The 22,017-nt window shown below is 37.2% G+C and overlaps 1 protein-coding gene and 1 pseudogene across 1 annotated transcript in view; one reads left to right on the forward strand and one right to left on the reverse strand.

Annotated features, from left to right (window-relative positions):
- Positions 1-5,743, reverse strand: part of LOC114006911 (nucleophosmin pseudogene) — a 9,015-nt pseudogene extending 3,272 nt beyond the window's left edge.
- The window catches only part of AP3B1 (adaptor related protein complex 3 subunit beta 1), a 276,448-nt gene that overhangs the window by 40,353 nt on the left and 214,078 nt on the right, over positions 1-22,017 (forward strand). Inside the window, exons 4-6 of the mRNA XM_006143530.3 lie at positions 17,368-17,463; positions 18,039-18,199; positions 19,931-19,997. Coding sequence (XP_006143592.1) covers positions 17,368-17,463; positions 18,039-18,199; positions 19,931-19,997 — 324 coding nt within the window. The remainder of the gene's footprint in view (positions 1-17,367; positions 17,464-18,038; positions 18,200-19,930; positions 19,998-22,017) is intronic.

A 22,017-nucleotide genomic window follows, 5' to 3' on the forward strand; every position in this document is an offset into this window, starting at 1 on the left:
AAAGTGAGAAATCACCCACCAGGGGGGATGGTCATGCCGCAATCCCTTCTCCTCCATTCTCCTCTCGGGATCTTGGGTACGCACACACATGCGCCCGGTGTGAGTTTTAAGCCACCGGGTCCGGACATGAACCGCGGTCGACTACGTGGGAGTCCAGCGACATAGCCATTACGCTAACTGCTGCTTCCCCCAAGATGCCTTTTTTTAAATATAAAATTTCTCAACATAATCTCCAAGTTCAAGATGCCTTTTTTTTTTTTTTTTTTTTAGGTTTTTGCTCTAGGGCATGTGTGCTTGCTAGAGAGGGACAGAGTATGAAAGTGAGAAATCAACTCTCAGGGGGATGGCCATGCCAATTTATTGGGATTGCAGTCATACACACATGCACATGTGTCCAACTTGATTTTTCTGCGTCCAGGTCCAATACTTGAACCTTGGTTAGCCATGTGGGAGTCCAGCGTCTTAACTACCATGCCACCTGCTGGCCCTCAAGATACTTTTGTATGTGATGATATCAATCATCTAGTTCATTCCTAAAGAACTAAGAGTCCTGGAAATTGAACCATGTCAACGCAGTCTTTTTTACATTATGAACTGAAGAAAAATGGGTGTCCTTTACAGATTTTTTTTTGAATAGTAGAAAACAAAAAGCCAGAAGGAGCCAAATCAGGACTGAAAGGTGGATGCCTAATGATGGGTGTCCTACAGATTTTTTTTGAATAGTAGAAAACAAAAAGCCAGAAGGAGCCAAATCAGGACTGAAAGGTGGATGCCTAATGATTTTACATTGAAACTCACAAAATTGCCTTTGTTTGGTGAGAACAATGAGCAGCAGCATTTTCATGGTGGAGGACTTTCATGGTGGTGGAAGCTTTCCTGGGAGTTTTCCTTCTAAAGTTTCAGTTAACTTTCTCCAAATAAGCAAATGTTATCTTTTTTGGGCCCTCCAGAAGGTCAACAAGCAATATCTTTGAGCATCCAAAAAAGCTGTTGGCCTGCCTTTAGCTCTTCACCAGCCCACTTTTGCTTTGCCTGGACAATGTTCACTTCTTGGTAGCTGTTGCTTTGTGACCTACCTGAGGCCATGCAGTATTAGGGCTGGGGCTTGAACATAAGTGTCATGTCTTAGTCGAAAGTAGTGATATCTGCCACAGGCATGAGAGTGGAAACACCAGGACTTATGTTTCGTGGGTGCCCACTGCTAGCAACTGTGAGCGTCAAGAAATATACCTAGCTCTGCTTTTGAGTCTGAGTAATTTGAAAAAAGGAATAGTCTGGGACCAGCAGTTAGCGTAATGGCTATGTCGCTGGACTCCCATGTAGTCGACTGTGGTTCAAGTCCCAGACCTGGTGGCTTAAACTCACGCTGGGCGCGTGTGCGTGCGCTCCCAAGATCCCAAGAGGAGAATGGAGAAGAAGGGATTGCGGCGTGGCCATCTCTGGGGGGTGATTTCTCGCTTTCTATCTCTCTTGTCTCTCTCTGTCTGTTTGGCGAGCGCACGCGCCCTATAGCAAAAACCTCTCCAAAAAAAAAAAAGGAATAGTCTCTCCTGAATAATATTTTCAAGGACCTGGTGATATCAGAGCACATATTTGAGAAGGTAGAAATAAATGGAGCATGAAATGTAGAAATTAAGAACATTAGAGACGTATCTTCATTTATAAACAAGTGTTATTAATATTTTTATTTTATATTTAATCTTCTGAAATTAAAAAATAATTAATTGCCAGAAGGCATATGTGCTTTCCAGAGAGAGAGAAAGCACCTTCCCCCAATGGGGTGTAGTCATGTAGTAATAATTTTTCCTTCATTTCTTCCTCCCATTAGAACTTTGGGCCTATGAATATGCACATATGTTTGTTGTGTTTTACAAGCTGCTGGGGCCAGGACTCAAATCGTGGTTGGTCACATAGGCTCTGACTGCCTTACCACAGAGTTCTGCAATCAGCACAGTATTATTGTTAAAACTTTGTTTGGTTGATTTATTATAGTAGGTACCTGCCCCAGAGTATACAGTCTATGTTTTTAACTTATTACAGTCTATCACTAGAGTTCACGGTAGATATCTTTTATCAAAATCTACTTCTAGATGTTATTGTACCACTTTAAATACACTATGAAAACTTTAAAACAGTAAACTCCTGTTTGCCATCTGTTCCGATGTTATAATGTATTTTACTTTTAATTATGCTAAAACCTTAAAATACATTAATTTCATCCTAGATCTCTAGCAAAATATATTATGTTTGCTTTAAAGAGGCCATAATTTTTTTAAAAGATGATTGAGAAATAATTGACATGCTGTAAGTTTTTCAATTTTCAAGTGTACAACTTTCTAGTTTATTTACACAATTGTGTCCCCATCACCATCATACCATTTTATTCACCTCAGAAAGAAACCATGTGTTCCTAAGCATTCACACCCCATCCCCCTACTTTCTGTCTCTACACTTTGGCCTATTGTGGGCACTTTGTATAAATGAAATCATGACAATATGTGGCTTTTTTGTTTCTTGCTGCTTTCACATAGTATAGTTTTTTTTGAGAGATTTTTGCTATAAGGTTGCATGTTCTCGCCAGAGAGAGAGAGAAAAACAGAAAGCGAAAAACCACCTCTGGGGCAGATGGCGATTCTGCATTCCTTTCTCCTCCATTCTCCTCTTGGGATCTCGGACATGCACACACACATGCCCGGAGTGAGTTTTAAACCACTAAGTCTGGGACTCAAACTGCAGTTGACTACATAGGCATCAGTGATGCAACCACTACACCACCTGCTGGTCCCTAGTATAATGTTTTTAAGGTTCATCCATATGTGTCAGTACTTTATTCATTCTTATGGCTAAAAAATATTGTGCGTGCAAGTGTGTGTATGTATATAGAGTGTGTGTGTGTGTGTGTGTGTATATATATATATATATACACACACACACACACACACTATATATATTATATATATGATGTATATAATACCTATACACACATACACATATGTGTATATATACACATACTTACATGCTACATTTTGTTTACTGATTAATCCATTTATGGATATTCAAGATGTTTTTACATTTGACTATTAGGAATAATGCTTCCATTGAAGCAGACACAACTCCATCTTAGAGGAGCACCTCCATTATAAACTGTTGGATTCCTATGACTGGAAACTTGCCTTTTCCTTTGTGCCTAAGAGCAAACAGAGTGAATTAACACTCCTATTGTCTTTAAACCCCACTTGTCCTAATTGCCTTAAGATAAGGTCCCATCACTGGACCTTGCCCTGAGCCATGAAGACCATTAAGATTCCATTGTGTTTAGGTAGGGATGGAACATCCCCTTAGGGATGATTAACCTGTTTACCTGCTTGTTCTGCTTCTGTGATGCTGCTTTTGCTTGCTTTTACAGTGTAAAACCCTACCCCCTACCCTTTCAAGCCCACCAGTCTTGTTCTTATGATTGCCATGTCAACCCTGAAAAGAGTGTGATTTTTGCCTTTATAAGCACCTCTCACCTTGCACTGGGGCGGCTGGGTTTTGAAAGACATGAATCCTCCCATATGCTGCTGGCTTAATCAATAAACTCCAATAAATTTGGCCATGTCTGGATATCCTCTTATTTCTTGCTGATTAGACTAACACCATGAACCTTTGTTTGTAATTTTTCGTATGGATGTTGCTTAATTTCTCTTGGATATATACCTTGGACTGCTATTGTTGGGTCCTATGGGAACTGTTTAACTTTTTGAGGAACTGCCACAGTATTTTCCAAAACAGCGTACCATTTTATTTTACTAGAAATGTATGCTATTTCCAGTTTGTCCATATTCTCTCCAACATTTTTTTTTCTTTTCTAAATTTTGCTAGAGGACACATGTACTCACCATAGAAAGGAGAGGACAAATCATCCTCCATGAGGAATGGTCACTATGCAATCCTTTCTCCTTCATTTCTCTCTCCTTTCAGGATTTTAGGCCCACATGCACATGTGCCCAGTGTGTTTATCAAGCTACCGCGTCTGGTACTTGAACTGCATGGTTGGTTATGTGGGATTCAGCTGCTTTAACCACCCACCCACAGAGTTGGACTTCCTTTTTAAAAAAATACTGTCTTTTCTATTATAGCCATCCTAGTGGGTGTTAAATGATATAACATTGTGATTTTGATTTGTATTTCCCTAATAAAAAGATTTCAAGCATTCATTGGGCTTTAGTAAATTTGAGGAAATGTCTGTCCAGATCCTTTTTTATTTTATAATTGGGTTGTTTTGTCTTTTTATTGTTGATTTCTTTCTACATTATGAATTCTAGAGTCTTTTGATGTATGATTTGCAGACATTTTCAACTATTCAGTAGGTTCTTCACTTTCTAGGTTGCTTCCTTTAAAGCATGAATGTTTTTAATTTAGTGAGGTCAAAAATATCTGTTTTGCTTTGGTTGTTTATGCTTTGAATAACATAGCTAAGAAACCACTGTTTAATCCAAGGTTTCAAAGATTTTATTTTTTCCCTAAGACTTTTGTAGTTTCAGCCTTTTATTTATTTTTTTAAAGTTGATTTCCTTCATGAGAGAGAGAGGTACGAGCTTGATAGAGTCTCATCATGCCATGATCCCTCCCAGATTTCCAGCCCATCAGGATGATGGGTGTGCACATGTGCATCTCAGAATGCTCAAGTTGACCTAGGATCTGATCCCTTCTCTTCCACACAACCTGCAGCATTTTAGAGTGGCACCCTACCACCTGTACTACTGTGACTGGGCCATCTTATTTTCAGTGGGAGAGAGTGAGAGGGAGAGAAAGAAACAAACAGTACAGTAGGAGGGAGCGAGAGAGAGAGAGAGAGTATGTTCAACAGGGTCTTGCTGCATCATGATCCTCCTGCCCAAACCTTCCAGTTAGCTAGGAGCACAGGTATACACCATTGAGCCTGACTTGTTTAGGCTGAGCTGGATGTCAAACCTAGGCCTCCTATGCTGCCTCAGTCATCATGCTTTGGCATCCTCCCTCTTGTACCACCATGGCTGGGCCAGTTTTAGCTTTTATATTTAGTGTTCTGATCCATTTGGAAGTTATTTTTCTTTTTTTCCGTAAGATGTCTACATGCAGCTGTTGATATGCTCTCTTTCACTGTAGTTTTGACACTCCCAGAGTTTTCTTGTAAAGTGAAAGATAAAGTATGGCATCTCTTGTGTTTGACTTCTTTTACTTTGGAAACTATGAGATTCACCTGTGCTATTTTGTGTATTCATGTTTTATTCTTTTTTTGCTGTTACATGGTTATTTCACAGTTTTGTAATTCACCAATTGAAAAGCATTTTGATTGAATTAAAACTGTGGTATATGACTACATATTTCAGGGCTTTTTAAAAAATAAATGTTTAATTTTTTTTATATAGAATTATATTTTTAACTTTCTTTATTTACTTAGTTTTACATTTTTTACCAGAAAGGGACAGAGCAAGAGAAAGAGAAAGTGAGAAAGCAAGCTGCCAGGTCCAGGACTCAAACCACGGTCAGCCACATGGAAGTCCAGTGCCCTCAACCACCATGCCACCTGCTGGTCCCTAATTTCTAGAAAATTATGCCATATGGCTTTCCAAAGTGGCTACAAAGTTTACAGTTGGTCCTTACCCTTTCTAACATTTGGTCTTGCTAGACTCTTTAACTTTAACCCTGTAATAGGTTTGTAACGGTATTTCATTGTAATTTTAATCGCATCTTCATGATATCTAGTGATACTGAGCATTCGTCCATGATCTTTTAGTCATATATCTTTTCAAAAACATCTATTCAGTCTTTGCCTGTTTCTAAAACAGCCTAAGGATTTTATTATTATAAGAATTTTATTGTGGTCTATTTTGATCTTATTATTAAGTAACGTGGGATTTTCTTGCCTGAACCTTCTGAGCCAGGACTTGGACTGAGGTGTGCACCACCATGCCTGGCTCTTTCAGAGAGTGTCTAGCCATGTTGCCCACATTCACATCAAGCTCATGATTCTTCTGCCTTAATCCTCCAAGTAGCTGATACTTCAAGGGCACACAATTGTACCCAGCTTTTTAGGGGATACTGGGAATCATACCTAAGCTCCCCACGTAGCCTCACCTGCAGAGCAGGTTTAGGGTTGTTGAGCTTGTACTGCTGTAGCCGGACTTCTAAGTTCTTTATATATTCTGTTAAAAGCCTTTTGTCAGATAGATGGTTATTTTCTATTATTTACTTTCTCCTACTCTGTGTAGGAAACATATGCTTGATTTTATTAGTTTATATTTATAAAATTGTATTTCAGGCTTCTTTGTGACCTGTTAAATAAATCTTTGCCTGACCCATTACCATCATGATTTCTCTTATCTTATTCTAAAAAAGTTAAGTAGTTTTAGCTATTATATTTAGGCCTACTATCCGTTTCATTGGGGATCTATGGCTTCAGTGATTCATTAGTCAGATTCATAAGGCTCAGGGCATAATCATTCTCATGGCTTTGATTCATTATAGTAAAAGATAATAGGAAAAAAATCAGGTACAGAAAGTGGCACACGGGGTGATGTCTGGAGCAAACCAGATGCAAGTTTCTAAGAGTCCTTTCCCAGTGGAGTCTTCTAGTACATACTTAATTGCTCAGCATTAATCATAAGGATAAAATGCTTAAAGTGTTATCTGCCTGAAAAGCTCATTCGAGTCCCAGTTTCCAAGATTTTTATTGAGGTTTATACAGACATTATTTGCCTGCCTTGTTGCACAATTTCACACTTCTGGAAGGAAAGCAGATGTTCAACATCAACCATGTTGTTCATACACATAAACACAATGAACTACCCTTATCAGTTAGGAAATGGTGGGAACAGTCTTGAATTTCAATTTTCTAAACTCCGATCAGAACCAATTTTGTGAGCAGGTCTTTGTAAGGATAGCAGTCTCTGACTTGTTATGATAACTCCACTGCACAGCACATTCCAAATTAAATTTTGTGTAGGGTATGAGATAGGCTTTGAGGTTCCAAGTTTTCACAGATGTTCAGTTTTGGTACGTAAAAGAAAGACTCTCTTTTCCTCTTTGAATTACCTTGCCACTTTGTGAAAAATCCTTAACCATGTGAGTGTATTCCTAAACTCTATTCTGTTCCATTGATTTGTGTTTGTGGCCTTATGCCAATACCACACGGTCTTGTTCACTGTACCTTTTTAAATCTTGAAGTCATGTAGTCTAAACACCCTGGTTTTGTTCTTTTTTTAGACCTTGCTTTGGCTAATTTGGGCTCTCTGTCTTTACATATGTTTTTAAATTAGCATGTCATTTTCTTCAAAACACCTGTTAGGATTGGTTAGCATTAAACTGTAGATCAATTTGGGGAAAATTGCAGTTTTCACTATATTAAGTCTTATAATCTATGAATATGGTGTTCTCTAATTTCCTTTTACACTTCTTTACAGTTTTTGAGGTACAAATTTAAATGTATCATTTAATTTTTTTTAGTAGTTTTGGATTATTATTATTATTATTTTTTTAGGTTTTTGCTATAGGGTACATGTGCTCACCAGAGAAAACCAGAAACAGAGCGAGGGAAACTGAGAAATCATTTTGAGTGGGATGGCCACGCCACAGTCCCTTTTTTTCCAGTCTCTTCAAGATTTTGGGCACACACGCACACATGCCTAGCCTGATTTTTAAGCAACTAGGTCTGGATTCGAACCGCCTTATAGGAGTACAGCGCAATAATCAATATACCATCTGCTGGTCTCAATTTTGGATGCTTTAATTTATTTTATTTTTTAAATCAGTGCTTTATATTTAGTTAAGATTTTTGAAATAGGGCACATATGCTTGCAGGAAAGAGACTAAGAGTGGGACAGTGAGAGGGAAAATGAGAAATCACCTCTCCCATGGGGGATGCCATACAGTAATCCCTTCTTCCCCATTCTTCTCCCAGGATTTTGACATGCACACACATGTGCCCAGCATGATTTCCAAGCCTCCTGGTCTTGGATTCAAACCGTGATCCGCCATAAAGGAGTCTAGCACCTTAACTCTGTGCCACCTCCTGGCCCCTTGGATGCTTTTAAATGGAATTCTTTTTAATTTTGTTTTCTAATTGGTCATTACTAATATACAGAATTAACAGTTATAACTGATTTCTGTATAGTGATCTTATATCCTCATTAAGTTCACTTCTTAATTCCTGCACTACTTTTTTACATTTCTTAGACTTTACTATTTCTAGGCTTTGCTATTGTATGCAAATCTAATTTTACTTCTTTTCTATTGATTTTTTTGCCAAATTACACTGAGGATAACCTATGTAATAGTATTGAAAAAGAGTGATGAGGGTGGTTGCCTCGCCTTGTTTCTGTTGTGCTTTGTTGTGAGCTTCTTCATGTTCATTTGGTGTTTGCTGAGTATCTAAGCTCTGCACATTTTGGTCTTTCATTAAACTTAGGAAATCTCTGCCCACTGTTTTTAACAGTTTTTTAAACTGATTCTCTCTCTCTCTCTCTTTTTTTTTTTGTAAGATTGATACTAAATAAATGTCATACTGTTTCATATTGAACAGTGCATAATTTATATTATAGGACTCTAACCCACTTTCTAAAAAGATAAATCTTTATTTATGTATTTATTTTTACATGATCAGTTATTTAATTAGGTTCTTGGCAAGAAATTTAGAACACCAATTTGTGAGGATAAACTCCATTTCTAAAGGCAAACACAGACCACAGGTAGCCCTGGATCTGAGGAACAGCTTTGATTTTTGGTAAAATTTGCGAATACACAGCTTTCTGATCAACCTTGAGCTGCTTGTGATCTCGTATTTCTCCTTCTCTGTGTCGAAGATCTCACCTTCCTGGTGTCTGGGCATTCACAGCTCCTTTTTCTTGAAGTAAGCATCAGTGAGGTGTTTTGGGATTTTTACTTGGTTAATGTCAATTTTTGTGGAGGTAGTGATGACAAATTTCTGGTGTGTTCTACGCACTGGAACTCAACTGAGAACCAGAGATCCAGCCAGCATAAGTAGCAAGCCACTGCCCAGATGCTTTAGGAAAACTGCTCTCTTGCCTCTGTGGCATCCAGTGAGGATGATCAGAATGGTCCCAGGAGTGATGCTAGCTCGCGGCTTTCTCACAGTTGACTGAAGGGTTTGTCCTGTGGCTCAACAGCTTTCAAGAAGGATAATACCCAGACATTGTGTGAAGTTTAACATCATAGGTACCACCATTCCTGTCCCCACCAGCTAGTTTTGTGATAGTTGCAAGAACCTTCTCCTTTTTCTTTTCAATCCTGGATTTAGTGGCCAAGTATTTCCTCTTGTACATGGCCTTCCTGGAATACATGGCAGATCAGGAGCATCTGCTGATGCCCTAGACTAGGACCTGGTTTTGGCTGCAATGGGGGCTTCTCCTTCTTGAGCTGTTTAGCCTTGAGGTCACCCTATTAAATTTTGCCACTGGCATCAACCTTCTTGGGTTCAGGTTTCTTCTCCTTAGTATCCTGCTTTGGAACTTTTTCACCTGCCATCTTATACAGTGGGAAAAAGAACTAAGCTCAGAAAGATACATTTTAAAGTATACTTCATTTTTCTGTCAATAGTAAGTATATTGTCTATTTCAAATAGATGGATTTTGCTACCAAAATGAATAATCATAAGTTCAATTTGACTAAACTTGGGTAAACCAAAAAGTCAAAACACTTGTACCTTTGTTGGTAATTTATGAAGAAGGTTAACTTAATATTGAACTTAAATAACTCAATAAAGCATACTTTCTTTATTCTAAAGAATTATTGTATTTCGCTTTATTATTTATTTATTTATTTATTTGAACTTGACCAGATAGAAACAGTCAGAGAGAGAATGAGAGTCGCCAGGTCTAGGGCCCAAACCCCAGTCAGCTATATGGTAGTCCAGCGCCCCTAACCACCATGCCATCTGCCAGTCCCAATAAAGCATACTTCCTAACATACCAGTTAATGGGAGAAATCTATACAATATTTACAATTTTCATCGTGATTAATTTAGTATATATTTACTAAACACTTTGTGCTTGTTACCATGTATAATTCTGGATTGATAATTTTAAACAGTCTTTTTTGGTATATATGGCCATGCTATCTGAGCTAATTTGATAAGTTTTATGGCCTCTGATTTAAGAAAGTTCAAATATCTGCAAAAAACAAAAACAAAAACAAAAAAAGATTTAGAAAAGTCGTGAGGCGTTACGGTTGTCTTAGTGTTATCAGGAATCGAGTCTCTCAGGAGTAGTGACTGCTGACATCTCAGAAACGCTCTCTGTGCTACATTGTTGGTGCTGTACATAGGTCAGCTCGTTTCATCCTCACAGATGACCTTGTGAAGCTGGTTCTTTGATTATCTGTATTTTACATGTGAGGACAAGGTGGCAGAAGTTACATTATAATACCTGATCAGCGTCACACAGCAAATGTGTGGCAGTCAGAATCCAGAGCGAAATGGCCTGGCCTCAGAACCCATCCTGCATGTTTCCCCCTTCCACATCCTCCCTCCTCTTTGATGATTCCTTCCTTCTCTTTTCTGTTTTAGCTTAGCTACATCTCTTATTAGCTCTCTTTTGGGAGATAGCTGGTATCATTATAAATTTTTTATGTTTTAGAAATAGGTAGAAATGAGTAAAGCCCTTAGAAATCGGTGGTGAAACTAGTTGTCTGTAGACTTCTAGTCTTCTTATTGTAAACAGAAAAGTCTGTATTATTGTTCATTCAAAGCTGTTTCTACTGTCAAATGAGTATCAGTAGAACTCTTCTATTTATTCATTTTTTTCCCCTTTACAATCAGATTTTGATATGCTGCCTAATCTGTAACAAAAAATGTCAGCATAAATATAATTATTGGTCTGTTTGTTTTGGATTTGTTTTGTTCTTTAAATACCTTTTATTTATTTACTTTTTGAAACATGCTTAATCCTGTAATGTTGTGGGAAATCCGTCATAAGCTTTCAAATTTACGTTCCGAGAATTGATTGATATTTCATTGCTCTCAAGTGCAAAATTTCATTTATGTAAGTGCATGCTGCCTTAGACACACAGGTGAGCTGTACGTCATCTGCCATTAGATGTCAAATGATACCAAAAGTGAACTAGTAAGCAATCAGCGGTTATAGTACAAAAATAATCAAAGCTTTAGTCAATAACTCATGAAGTTTGATGTACTAGTATTGATAAACTAATTAAACAGATCTGCCTGTGTTCTTCCAGCCCACTAGGGCTCTGCTATGATTAGCTTTACAGCGAGGAGTGTTGTAACATTGAATGAAAGTAACTGATCAGAGAATGGTGTAGTCACGGAGCTTTAACTACTCCCATTTCTGGTCACAGAGTGGTTTCAGGGAAAGTAGGCTTTCTCTGCACACCTGCAGCCAGTCAGTGCACAGGCCTCTTGTGGTCAATATTGATTGATTCTTATAACAGAACTAGAACAAATTTAGTGTTTTGCAACCTTCTGTGATTTAATATCGTTATGCTTTTTGCCATAACAGTCACAGAAATCCTTCTCCAATAGTGAATAATTATCATAGTGCCTGCTAGCTCAGCTGTGGTTCTGACTGTTTCAGAGTTGCCAATATTAACTACTAGATAAATTCTGAAGTTCATAATTCAGTTTTTAAAGCTGGCTGTACAGTTAACTTGGTAAATAAAGGTGTTACTGAGAAATACATTGCAAGGGGATATGGAACAGGGGAGTAGATTTTAAACAACCTTTTTTTTTTTTTTAAAAAAAAAAAACCTTCCTAGACAACTATAGAGTAAGATCTGAATATAATTAATAAGGAGAAATAGTATTTCAAATGATTATTTAATAAACCATCCCAACCAAAACCAGCAAATAAGTTAGACTTGGGAGTAATCTCAGTTGTTATCCTCATCATATGTTGGTGTCCTTTTAGATATTGCTATTTAGTGACTTAAAACTGTTGGTGGGAAGTTAGATCTTAGCTGTAGGAAAAAAGGGAAACATCTTAATTTTCTTTAGTCTGTCATTGGGCTGGAATGTGATTCATCTGATCAGTATTGAGCTCTAAATATTACATGCCTGGCAATGGAGTAGGTCTTGGTGATACTTAGATGAGTGAAGAGAAAGAAGGATTTGTAGAACTATGATTTAAAAATTCCAAAAATGTATGTTTCTATGTAAATATAAACTAAAACATTAGGTATTGTTTGAATAATTTGACCTCTAATCTTTTTTTGAGAGGTTTTTGCTATAGGGTGCATGCTCTTGCCAGAAAGACAGAGAGACAGAAAGCAAGAAATCACCACCCCCCCCACCCACCAGAGGAGATGGCCATGCCGCAGTCCCTTCTCCTTCATTCTCCTCTTGGGATCTTGGGCACGCATACACACGTGCCTGGTGTGAGTTTAAGTCACCAGGTCCAGGACTCGAACCTGACTGACTACTCCCACCATGGTCGACCACATGGGAGTCCAGTGACATAGCAGTTCTGACAACTGCTGGTCTTAACCTTTAATCTTATAAACTAATATCACCTAATTTTGAAATCCTTTTATTTTGTATTATGTAAATACATTGTTTCAAGTGATCATTTAAAGCAATAGTATTTCTCTAATGGATCCATTTTTGGATTCTGAAATTTAAGAAGCACTGATTTGAACACAAGAAAGTATAACAAATAATTGTGAATAAAGACAGAGCGTACGTTGATTATAATAGAGATGGAGATCTATGGAGTGAGGTCACCCTGACTTTTACTACTTTCTACAGAAGGAAAGTTGTCATTTCTGAATGTCAGTTAGTACTTTTTGAGTTAGAGGATATTTAGTTGAGGTTTCAAGATACTTTAAGAACTATAAAGCTATAGGTTGAACCTTGTCTATTACCTTGGGTCATAAGATTTATTAAGGGATAAGTGACTTAAAATACGTACTCTGGAATAAAATAAACATTTTCCCCACTTTAAAAGATAAGAGCTGATACTTTAAAGAAGTTTTTTTCTTGGATGATTTAATTTATATTAGGTTTTCAGATGCATTCTGGAAAAGGGTCGCTTCCATTTTTTTAGGAGTACTTTAATAGAAGAATCTGAGGACCGCTGTCATAGGCCACAGCATGTATTAGTTAGGATCATGCCCCTATTTCCTGGGTTGCATCTTGATTCTGCAATTTGCTAGCTTCTGTGACCTCGGATAACTTGTATTAGCTTCATATGTCTTATTATCCTCAATTTTGAAATGGAAATGATAATTGTACCTAGTACCTAGGGAAGATGTCAGATTTACATGAGTAATACAGTGTAGGTGCAGAAGGCCTCACACTGTGTGTGTGTGTGTGTGTTTGCTATATGGTGCTTGTGCTTGCCAGAGAAAGAGAGAGAAAAAGTGAGAAATCACCCCCTGAGTGGAGGACCATGCCACAGTTCCTTCTCCTTTAGTCTTCTTTTGGGATTTTGGGCATGCACACACATGCTCCTGGTGTAATATTTGAGCTGCCAGATCTGGAACTTGAGCTAGTGAGTCTGCTATGTGGGATTCAGCTCCTTAACCTCCATCTGTTAGTCCCGGGCTTCACACATTTTAATGATCAGTAAATACTGCCTGGGAAGTTTAAGTGGTGAATTGAGGTAAAGAACAAAAACTGTTCTAGCAGAGTTAGTTTTTCATATTTTCTAATTAATTTTAATATTGACCATAATGACAGACATACTTTAGGAAAGTAAGGACAAAGATCTTTTACAGATGGAAGAAGACCAATGGCATATGAGAACTTATATGTAACATGTGAGCCTGGATTAAATACTGGGAAGTTTTAAATAATTGGTTATTTATTAGATAAGATTGTAATGACATTAAATTTTCTGAATTTAATCATTGTAATGTTAGTAATTGAAAAATATAGGTGACTTCTATATGAGTGTTTCATAAACCAACCTGGGAACTTTGCAGGAAGTTGTGTTGAAGGATAATGAAACCCACGTATAATGTCTTTAGTAGCAAGATAATTAATTTTTGCTTACTATAACAAGGGACAGCTATGGTATTTAGTAGGTACAGTTTCTCTGTGTACTTGATTAGATTCTGGCAAAGGGTAGATTCCAGGGATTCATGGGTTTGTAGGGTCCTATGTAGGTTGGTATCATTTATAGATGTGTGGTCACTTGGGTGGGACTGTTGTTGATTGATTGGTGTTCTGAGGTGTGTTTATTGAAGTAAGTTTGTTCCTGTCTGGCTAACTTTCACAACTGATTGATTGGCTGCCACAGACTAGATGACTTGAAAAGGTTTATTCATTAAGATGAGTTTTTGCTGATCTTTTGAATAGGTTTAAAGTGGTTGTGGGGGCTACATGTTGCCAAAACTACAGAAAAAGCTTTCTTTTCTAGGCAGGTGGGAACTTAAAATGATAATGTTGAAAATTTTTATATGAAAGAGTTTAAAAAATGTTACTGTTGAAAATTTTTATATGAAAGAGTTTAAAATATTCTTAGAATCAGACGAAGAACTGTAATTGTAGGTTGGAGGATATCTGGAAAGATGAGATTCATTGCTAAAATGAAAGTATCTTTATTATTTTATTGGAACACAAAAATAGTTAATATTCCCTGTTAAGGGCTAGCAGGTGGTGTGGAGGTTAAGGTATTGGATCCCACATGACTGACCCTGTGGTTCAAGTCCTGAACCTGGCCGCTTGAGAGACACAAAGGGCATGTGTGCATGCATGACCAAAATCCTAAGAGGAGAATGGGGAGAGGGGATTGTGGTATGACCATCCCCCTTAGTGACTGACTTGTCACTTTTCCTCTCTCTGTCTCTCTCTAGTGAGTGCACATACCCTATAGCAAAGACACACACACACACACACACACACATTTCCTTGTTTAAACATAAATAAATATAGAAAGATAAAGAGTGAAAGACTGATTAATATCATCACCTAGAGACAGTCACTGTTGACATTTTATTTTATAGACTTCTTTTTTTTTTTTGGAGAGATTTTCACTGTAGGGCGCGTGCGCTCGCCAGACAGACAGAGAGAGACATAGAGACAGAAAGCGAGAAATCACCCCCCAGGGGGGATGGTCACGCCGCAATCCCTTCTCCTCCATTCTCCTCTCGGGATCTTGGGCACGCATGCACACGCGCCTGGCGTGAGTTTTAAGCCACCGGGTCCGGGACACGAACCGCGGTCAACTACGTGGGAGTCCAGTGACATAGCCATTACGCTAACTGCTGGTTCCCTAGACTTCTTGACTTTTATGATTATTTGGTTTAAAATTTGGCTCTTCCATTTAATAGATAACATGGTTAAGTTACTTAATCTCTCTGTGCTTGTTTCCTCAGCTGTAAAATAGGAATAATAATACTTGTTTGTTAAATTCTGAAGATACAATGAGTTAATATAAGTAAAACGTTGAGATCAGTGCCTTGTATATATCTAGTGCTATGTGTGAATATGTATTTACTATAATTACCATAGTATCTCTATTTGAGGATATTTGTTTGCTATTTTAAAACTTTTGCAATTGACATCATAAAACTGAGAGTGACTTCCGATGGATGGGTTTTTGTTTTCATTTTGTTCCTTCCCTTGCGATCCTTAAAATAATGGTACACTGGTACATCTTACAATTGATGGTGTACCTCAGATTGGATAGAATACACACTGTGTGCATCTCTTCTTAAAATCAGAAATGACATTATACAACCCAATGTGGCTTTCAAGACTTTGGGGCCAGGATTTGAACTGTGGTCAGCCGTGTGGGATCTGACTCCTTTAACCTCTAATGATAGGGCTGACCCAAGGTGTAAGGTTTTAATCAAGAATTAGTTTTATCAGTGGAAGCACCTCATGTGGAACTAGGCCTTATTATCTAGTTTGTTTTGGCTAAACCTCATCTGGTGTATAGAGTATAGAATGCCACACTGAAAGAGACATAGACATAGAGTGCGTGTTGGAGGGAACAAACAATGGTGAAGGACCTCGGAACTGTGCTGTATCCAGGGAAAGTGGGTATAAAGGAAGAAAGGCCACGACAGTTGTCTTTAAAGGAGTCTAGGTTAGTTAGCGTGGCTAAAACACATCCCAGTGTAGCACTATTTTTTCCCTTCAGCATCAAATTCAGCTGTGTCCAGCTATTTCCCCTCATTATCTATGTTCTTTGAATATTCTTGGAACTTTTAGGCATGTGCTATGCTCATACGTAAGAAGATTAATCAGGTAGTGATAGCTGAGGATCTTTGAGAAGGGAAACATAGACTATGAGTTGTGCTAGAAGGAAGTAGTTTCAACTAAATTCCTATTTTTATATTTTTTTCTAATTATAATCTTGTCAGGAACTTAGTGATTAAATTATCTTAAAACTTTCTAGAACTCACATCCAGTGTTTGGGAATTTTTATCACATTCAGTTGATGTTATTATCACGTATTATTCATAGTGAGCTCAACATATCATATAATGCATATTGGGATGTGAATATTACCATAAAATCAGAGTTGGGGCCCAGCACCTATCAACAGATGAGGAAACAAAAACTCCTATACCATATAGTTAGTGGACAGTGCCCAAATTCATTCTCTTCTTTTTGAAAAAACAAAACAAAACAAAACCTTATTTTTCTTTTTTTGGAGATGTTTTTGCTATAGGGCGTGTGCGCTGGCCAGAAAGCCAGAGAGAGACAGAGAGACAGAAAGTGAGAAATCACCCCCCAGGGGGGATGGCCACGCCGCAGTTCCTTTTCCTCCATTCTCCTCTTGGGATCTTGGGCACACACGCACATGTGCCCAGCGTGAGTTTAAGCCACTGGGTCTGGGACTCGAACCACAGTCGACTACATGGGAATCCAGCGATATAGCCGTTATGCTAACTGCTGATCCCCCCAAAAATATTTTTGTAGTCCAGTTGATATAGTATTCTTTCATTAGTTTCTTGGAGAGATTTTTCTTTTTTAAAATTCCCTTTGATTGCTATTAAAGATTGGATTAATAAAATGCTTAATTACTTCACACTTTTGTTTTCTGTTGCCATTCATTATTCCATAAAATATATTTATTTTACAATCTAAGTTGTGACCAAGTTCACTTAGTGACTTGAGGATAATTGAGACTGGATTTGGGTATAGAAAATGCTGAGTTTAAGAGGCCATAGGTGGCATGGTTATTGGAGTGCTGGATTCTCACATGGCCAACCACAGTTCAAGTCCTGGACCTGGAGGCCTGCTTTCTCACTTTCCCTCTCTCTGTCTCTCTCTGGTGAGTGTATCAAATTAAAAAAAATAACAGTAATGATAGATGATAAATAACATTAAATTAATAACTCTTTATAAAAGAAAATACTAATTATCAAATTTTCATTCTGGCTAGAAGTAAATTGTTATTATTATTTTTTTAACAGATCAAGAAGTTAGTGTATGTGTACCTTGTCCGATATGCTGAAGAACAGCAGGATCTGGCACTCTTGTCCATAAGCACTTTTCAGCGAGCTTTGAAGGTAAGTAAGTAAATAATGGAGTAAGCAAGCAAATACTTTTATGATTCCTGCATAGTTCAAAGCTTGTCATTTAAAGAAGTGGAGCAATAATCCACTAAACAGCACAATAGTGTTTTGAAAGAGTTTGAAGGCCTCCCGTAGTGCCTATTCAATCAACACTTTTAGAAAATAACTCATATGTATAACCTACTGGAACCTTGCCAAAAGTGTTCTAGTTTCTATATTTTCATTGTATTTAATTAATCATTATCAAACATTAAAGAATGTTCATTATCAAGTTGAATGTGTACAAAGAGGGGATATGAGACATTTTTAAAGATAAAATTTATAACCTACAGTATTTTATGTTTATGAAATACTAAAAACTCAGCACATTTAGTAATAAATGATCAACCAGAATTAGAATAATTTTTTTCTTTAAAACATTGTTCAGAGAAATACACATTTGTTTACTTACCCATTTCTCTGTGGCTTTCTTTGGCTTTTTAAATATTGTACCCTATAACTATATCATAAAGATATCTTTGAAATATTGTAAACTTGAAAATTTAATTAATAGTTTTGCATTATCTTAGGACCCAAACCAACTGATCCGCGCAAGTGCTTTGAGAGTTCTGTCAAGTATTAGAGTGCCAATTATTGTACCCATCATGATGCTTGCTATTAAGGAAGCTTCTGCTGATTTATCACCATATGTTAGGAAGAATGCAGCCCATGCAATACAAAAATTATACAGGTAGGTTTGTTGTTAATTGTACTAAAGTGCTCTTATGTTACCTGGAATATTATAGACCACAAAAGTTTGTTTTATTATTGTAGCTTCATAAAAACTTGCCTTTATACTAAGTAAATCCAATGTGTATATTTTCCCTCTGCAGACATTCTTTACACATCTTTAATTTTGTCTTGGTTAAAGAAACCCTTTTTCATTTGTGAACCCATTAGGGCCTGTGATAATTTACAGAGTTTTATGACTTAAAAATCACCAGAATTTCAATTTGTATTAATATAGACTATTTTGCATACACATATGTATATATTATTAGAAAATTAAGATTTTATTGTTTATTATAGGGTAGAATCTTTTTTGGGGGAATGATTTTTGCCATAGGGTGTGTTTGTTTGCTGAGAGAAAGAGAGAGACAAAAAGCAAGAAACCCCCACTGTGGGGGTGCGGGTGGTGGTGGTGGTGGTATGGTCATACCATTGTCCCTTCTCTGTTCTTCTCTTAGGATTTTGGGCATGCCCCCCGGACACACCCAGTGTGAGTTTCAGGCTGTTGGGTCTGGGACTCACACTGTGGTCGGCACAGGGAAGTCCAGTGCCTTAACCACTACATCACCTGCTGGCTCCTGTAGGGTAGACTCTTATTTTATTTATTTATTTATTGGAGAAGTTTTTGCTATAGGGCTCGTGTGCTTGCCAGACAGACAGAGAGAGACAGAGAGACAGAAAGTAAGAAATCATCCCCCAAGGGGGATGGCCACGCCACAATCCCTTCTCCTCCATTCTCCTCTTGGGATCTTGGGCACGCACGCACACGCGCCCGGCGTGAGTTTTAAGCCACCGGGTCCAGGACACGAACCACCATCGACTATGTGGGAATCCAACGACATAGCCATTATGCTAACTGCTGGTTCCCCTGTCGGGTAGACTCTTAAGTGTATTATCCTCCCAACTCATTTACCTTTGTTTTCCCTTCTTGCATCTTTGTTTCTGCTCTGTCTGATTGTTTTCCAGAGCTATTTTATTTAATAAATTTAAGTAATATATGTGATTTTTAAAAATAGTGCCATACTATATTTGTAAGATACTTTAGGAAATATCCTATAATACCATAACATGTGTGGAAAACATTGTCCACTTAAAAAGATCTACAACAATTTAGCGTTATTTTCTGTTGCTTATTTTTGTAAGTTTTTTGAGACCATTTTGGATTTCTGTTGTTGTATTCACAGTATTATTTTGCTAAGTGCATTAGATATGAGAACACTATAGAATGTAATTCTTACTTATACTTAGCACATCACATATTTGAGGAAGAAAATCAAGTCTATGCCAAGTAATTAAAGGCAGTTTATAATTTAATAAGATATTAGCACATGACATATGTGTGTGTTCAAAGGCACACTGGCAATGTCTTAGGACCAGCACCAGAGATTATCATGTTACCAGTGTTGCTGGAAAGATGTAATGAAATGGATAGTTAGGAAAGTTTCTTATATTTAATCATATTTGGTTGTAACTATGATTAAATATAAGAAACTGTAGAGAGATACATTAGAACATGTTTATGAGGAAAACAATCCTATTTTACTTTAAATTTGTTTTCTGTTTGTTTTTATTTTGAAATAATTCTTACGCTCTCCTTTTAAAATTTTCAGCATTCTTGAACAAATGAGCATAATTAAAAGCTCAAGTTAAAGGAAAGAAAATAATTGTACATTGTTTTCTTTTTATATTTTAGTCTTGATCCAGATCAGAAGGAAATGTTAATTGAAGTAATTGAAAAACTACTGAAAGATAAAAGCACGGCAAGTAATATCTTTTTGTATCTTTAACATGAAATGTGCTTTATTTTCTGTCTTCTATTTGTAAATAATTTACCATTGCATATTCAATATAATAAATTTTACTGATTTTGAAATTATTCATTGTTCATAGGTAAATATTTTGGGGACTTTGGATATATTTTATAAAAAGGTATAGATTTTCTGAATGGTAATTTTATAGCCTGCTGCTTTACTGAATTCTGTATTGTTTGATTTTGTTTTCTCATTCATTCTCCTTGGTTTGCTTTGCTTTTTTTCTTGAAGATCTGCAAACAGAGAGCTTTACTTCTTTTTTAATTTCTAGGAAATCTCTTGTCTAAATACATTGGCTAATATAATTACTTCAGTGTCTGATAGTAGTGGAGATGGTGGAAATCCTTGCCTTGTTTCAGTCTAAAGACATGCCTGTGTTGTGTTCACATTAAGTAAGATGCTGGCCATAAGGATTTTCTGGTTATCTTTGAGATATAATAGTTTTGCAAGGTTCATCAATGTGGCCCGGGTTTCCTTGTTACCCAGAAAACCCTTTGAAAATGTAGACTCAGAACTTATTTCTGGCAAAAATAGTTTTATTAAGGTTATAATTTTAAATATTCTGTTTGTCCCTTTTTTCTTCTTCAGGTATTCCACTTTTGTGTATGTTGGATCTTCTTTGCTATCTTCACATTTTAATAACTGTCTTTAATTTTTCTTTTTACTTCTTTATTTATCACATTTGCATTTTCTTGGTTCTTTTTCTACTTTTAAAAGTGTTCCTTATTAAATTTTAATTAAACTGTTTTTGCTCAGGGGAACTTTGCTATTAAAGTCTTTATGCCTGATTATTTGTTTCCCCCTCAGTTTCTCTCTTGGTTTCAATGAATTCCTGTTTTATTTCTTTCTCATTTCTTTTTTAATTTTATTTCCTTTTGCCAGAGAAGGTGTGTGCTGATGAGAGAGAGAGAGAGAGAGAGAGAGAGCATTCCATTCCATTCCAGTGTGGCATGGTGTAATCTCAATCTTTTTTTCCTCATTTCTCCATTCCATTCCATCATGATTCTGGACACACATTCACAGGCACCTTGTTTGCTTTTCAAGCCGTTTGGACTGAGATTTGAACTGTAGTCAGCCTTGTGGGATACAGCTCCCTCTGCATGGTACTTAACTGCCGCACAACAGGGCTGACACTTCTTTTGTTAATTTCTGTTCTTTGTTTTTGAATTTCCGATTGATGTTAATTTTTTTTATCTTCAGATACTTCTTTCAAGGGTATTTATTTTGGAGTGTAGTGTTAAAGTTTCCTTTGGCTTTATTTTTGTGAGTAATTTTCACCAGTTGAATTGTTTTGATTTTCATTTTCTCTTTTCAGTACTTGTGGATTACTTGTTTTGTTGCATTTCTTTGGAGAAGGATGGTGGTTTGATTTTGACATAGCTGGCAATATTTCAGATATAAGAGAACCCTCTGTCAGAATAGTAAAATGTTTTCTTAATAGATGGCTTTTTGGGGGAGGAGGACAGGCATAGGAAAAGGGTTTATATTGGGACCAGCGGGTGGCATAATGGCTATGTCACTGGACTCCCATGTAGTCCACCGTGGTGCAAGTCCCAGACCCAGTGGTTTGAACTTGCGTTGGGCGTGTGTGTGTGCGTGCCCAAGATCTCAAGAGGAGAATGGAGGAGAAGGGATTGCGGCATGGCCATCCCCCCTGGGGGATAATTTCTCGCTTTCTGTCTTTCTGCCAAGCACACGCACCCTGTAGCAAAAACCTCTCCAAAAAAAAAAAAAGAGGAAAAGGGTTTATGTCTTAAGATTATTTTGAAATAAATCTTGTAGGAGCCTAAATTTCCCCCCTTCCTTATTTTTTTTTTCCTGCTACCTTGTAGTTTCTAAGGGACTAGAATCTCTCCCTACCTCTTCAAAAAAATTACTAATTTTTTGGAAACTTTTCCTGTCCAAAATGGCTTCATCAAATTCTCTCTTAGCCTCCTCCCTGTAGACTTCTCTGATCTCCCAGGAATCT

This window comes from Tupaia chinensis, unplaced genomic scaffold (assembly GCF_000334495.1).
Source record: "Tupaia chinensis unplaced genomic scaffold, TupChi_1.0 Scaffold000099_1, whole genome shotgun sequence".
NCBI classification, from domain to species: domain Eukaryota; kingdom Metazoa; phylum Chordata; class Mammalia; order Scandentia; family Tupaiidae; genus Tupaia; species Tupaia belangeri.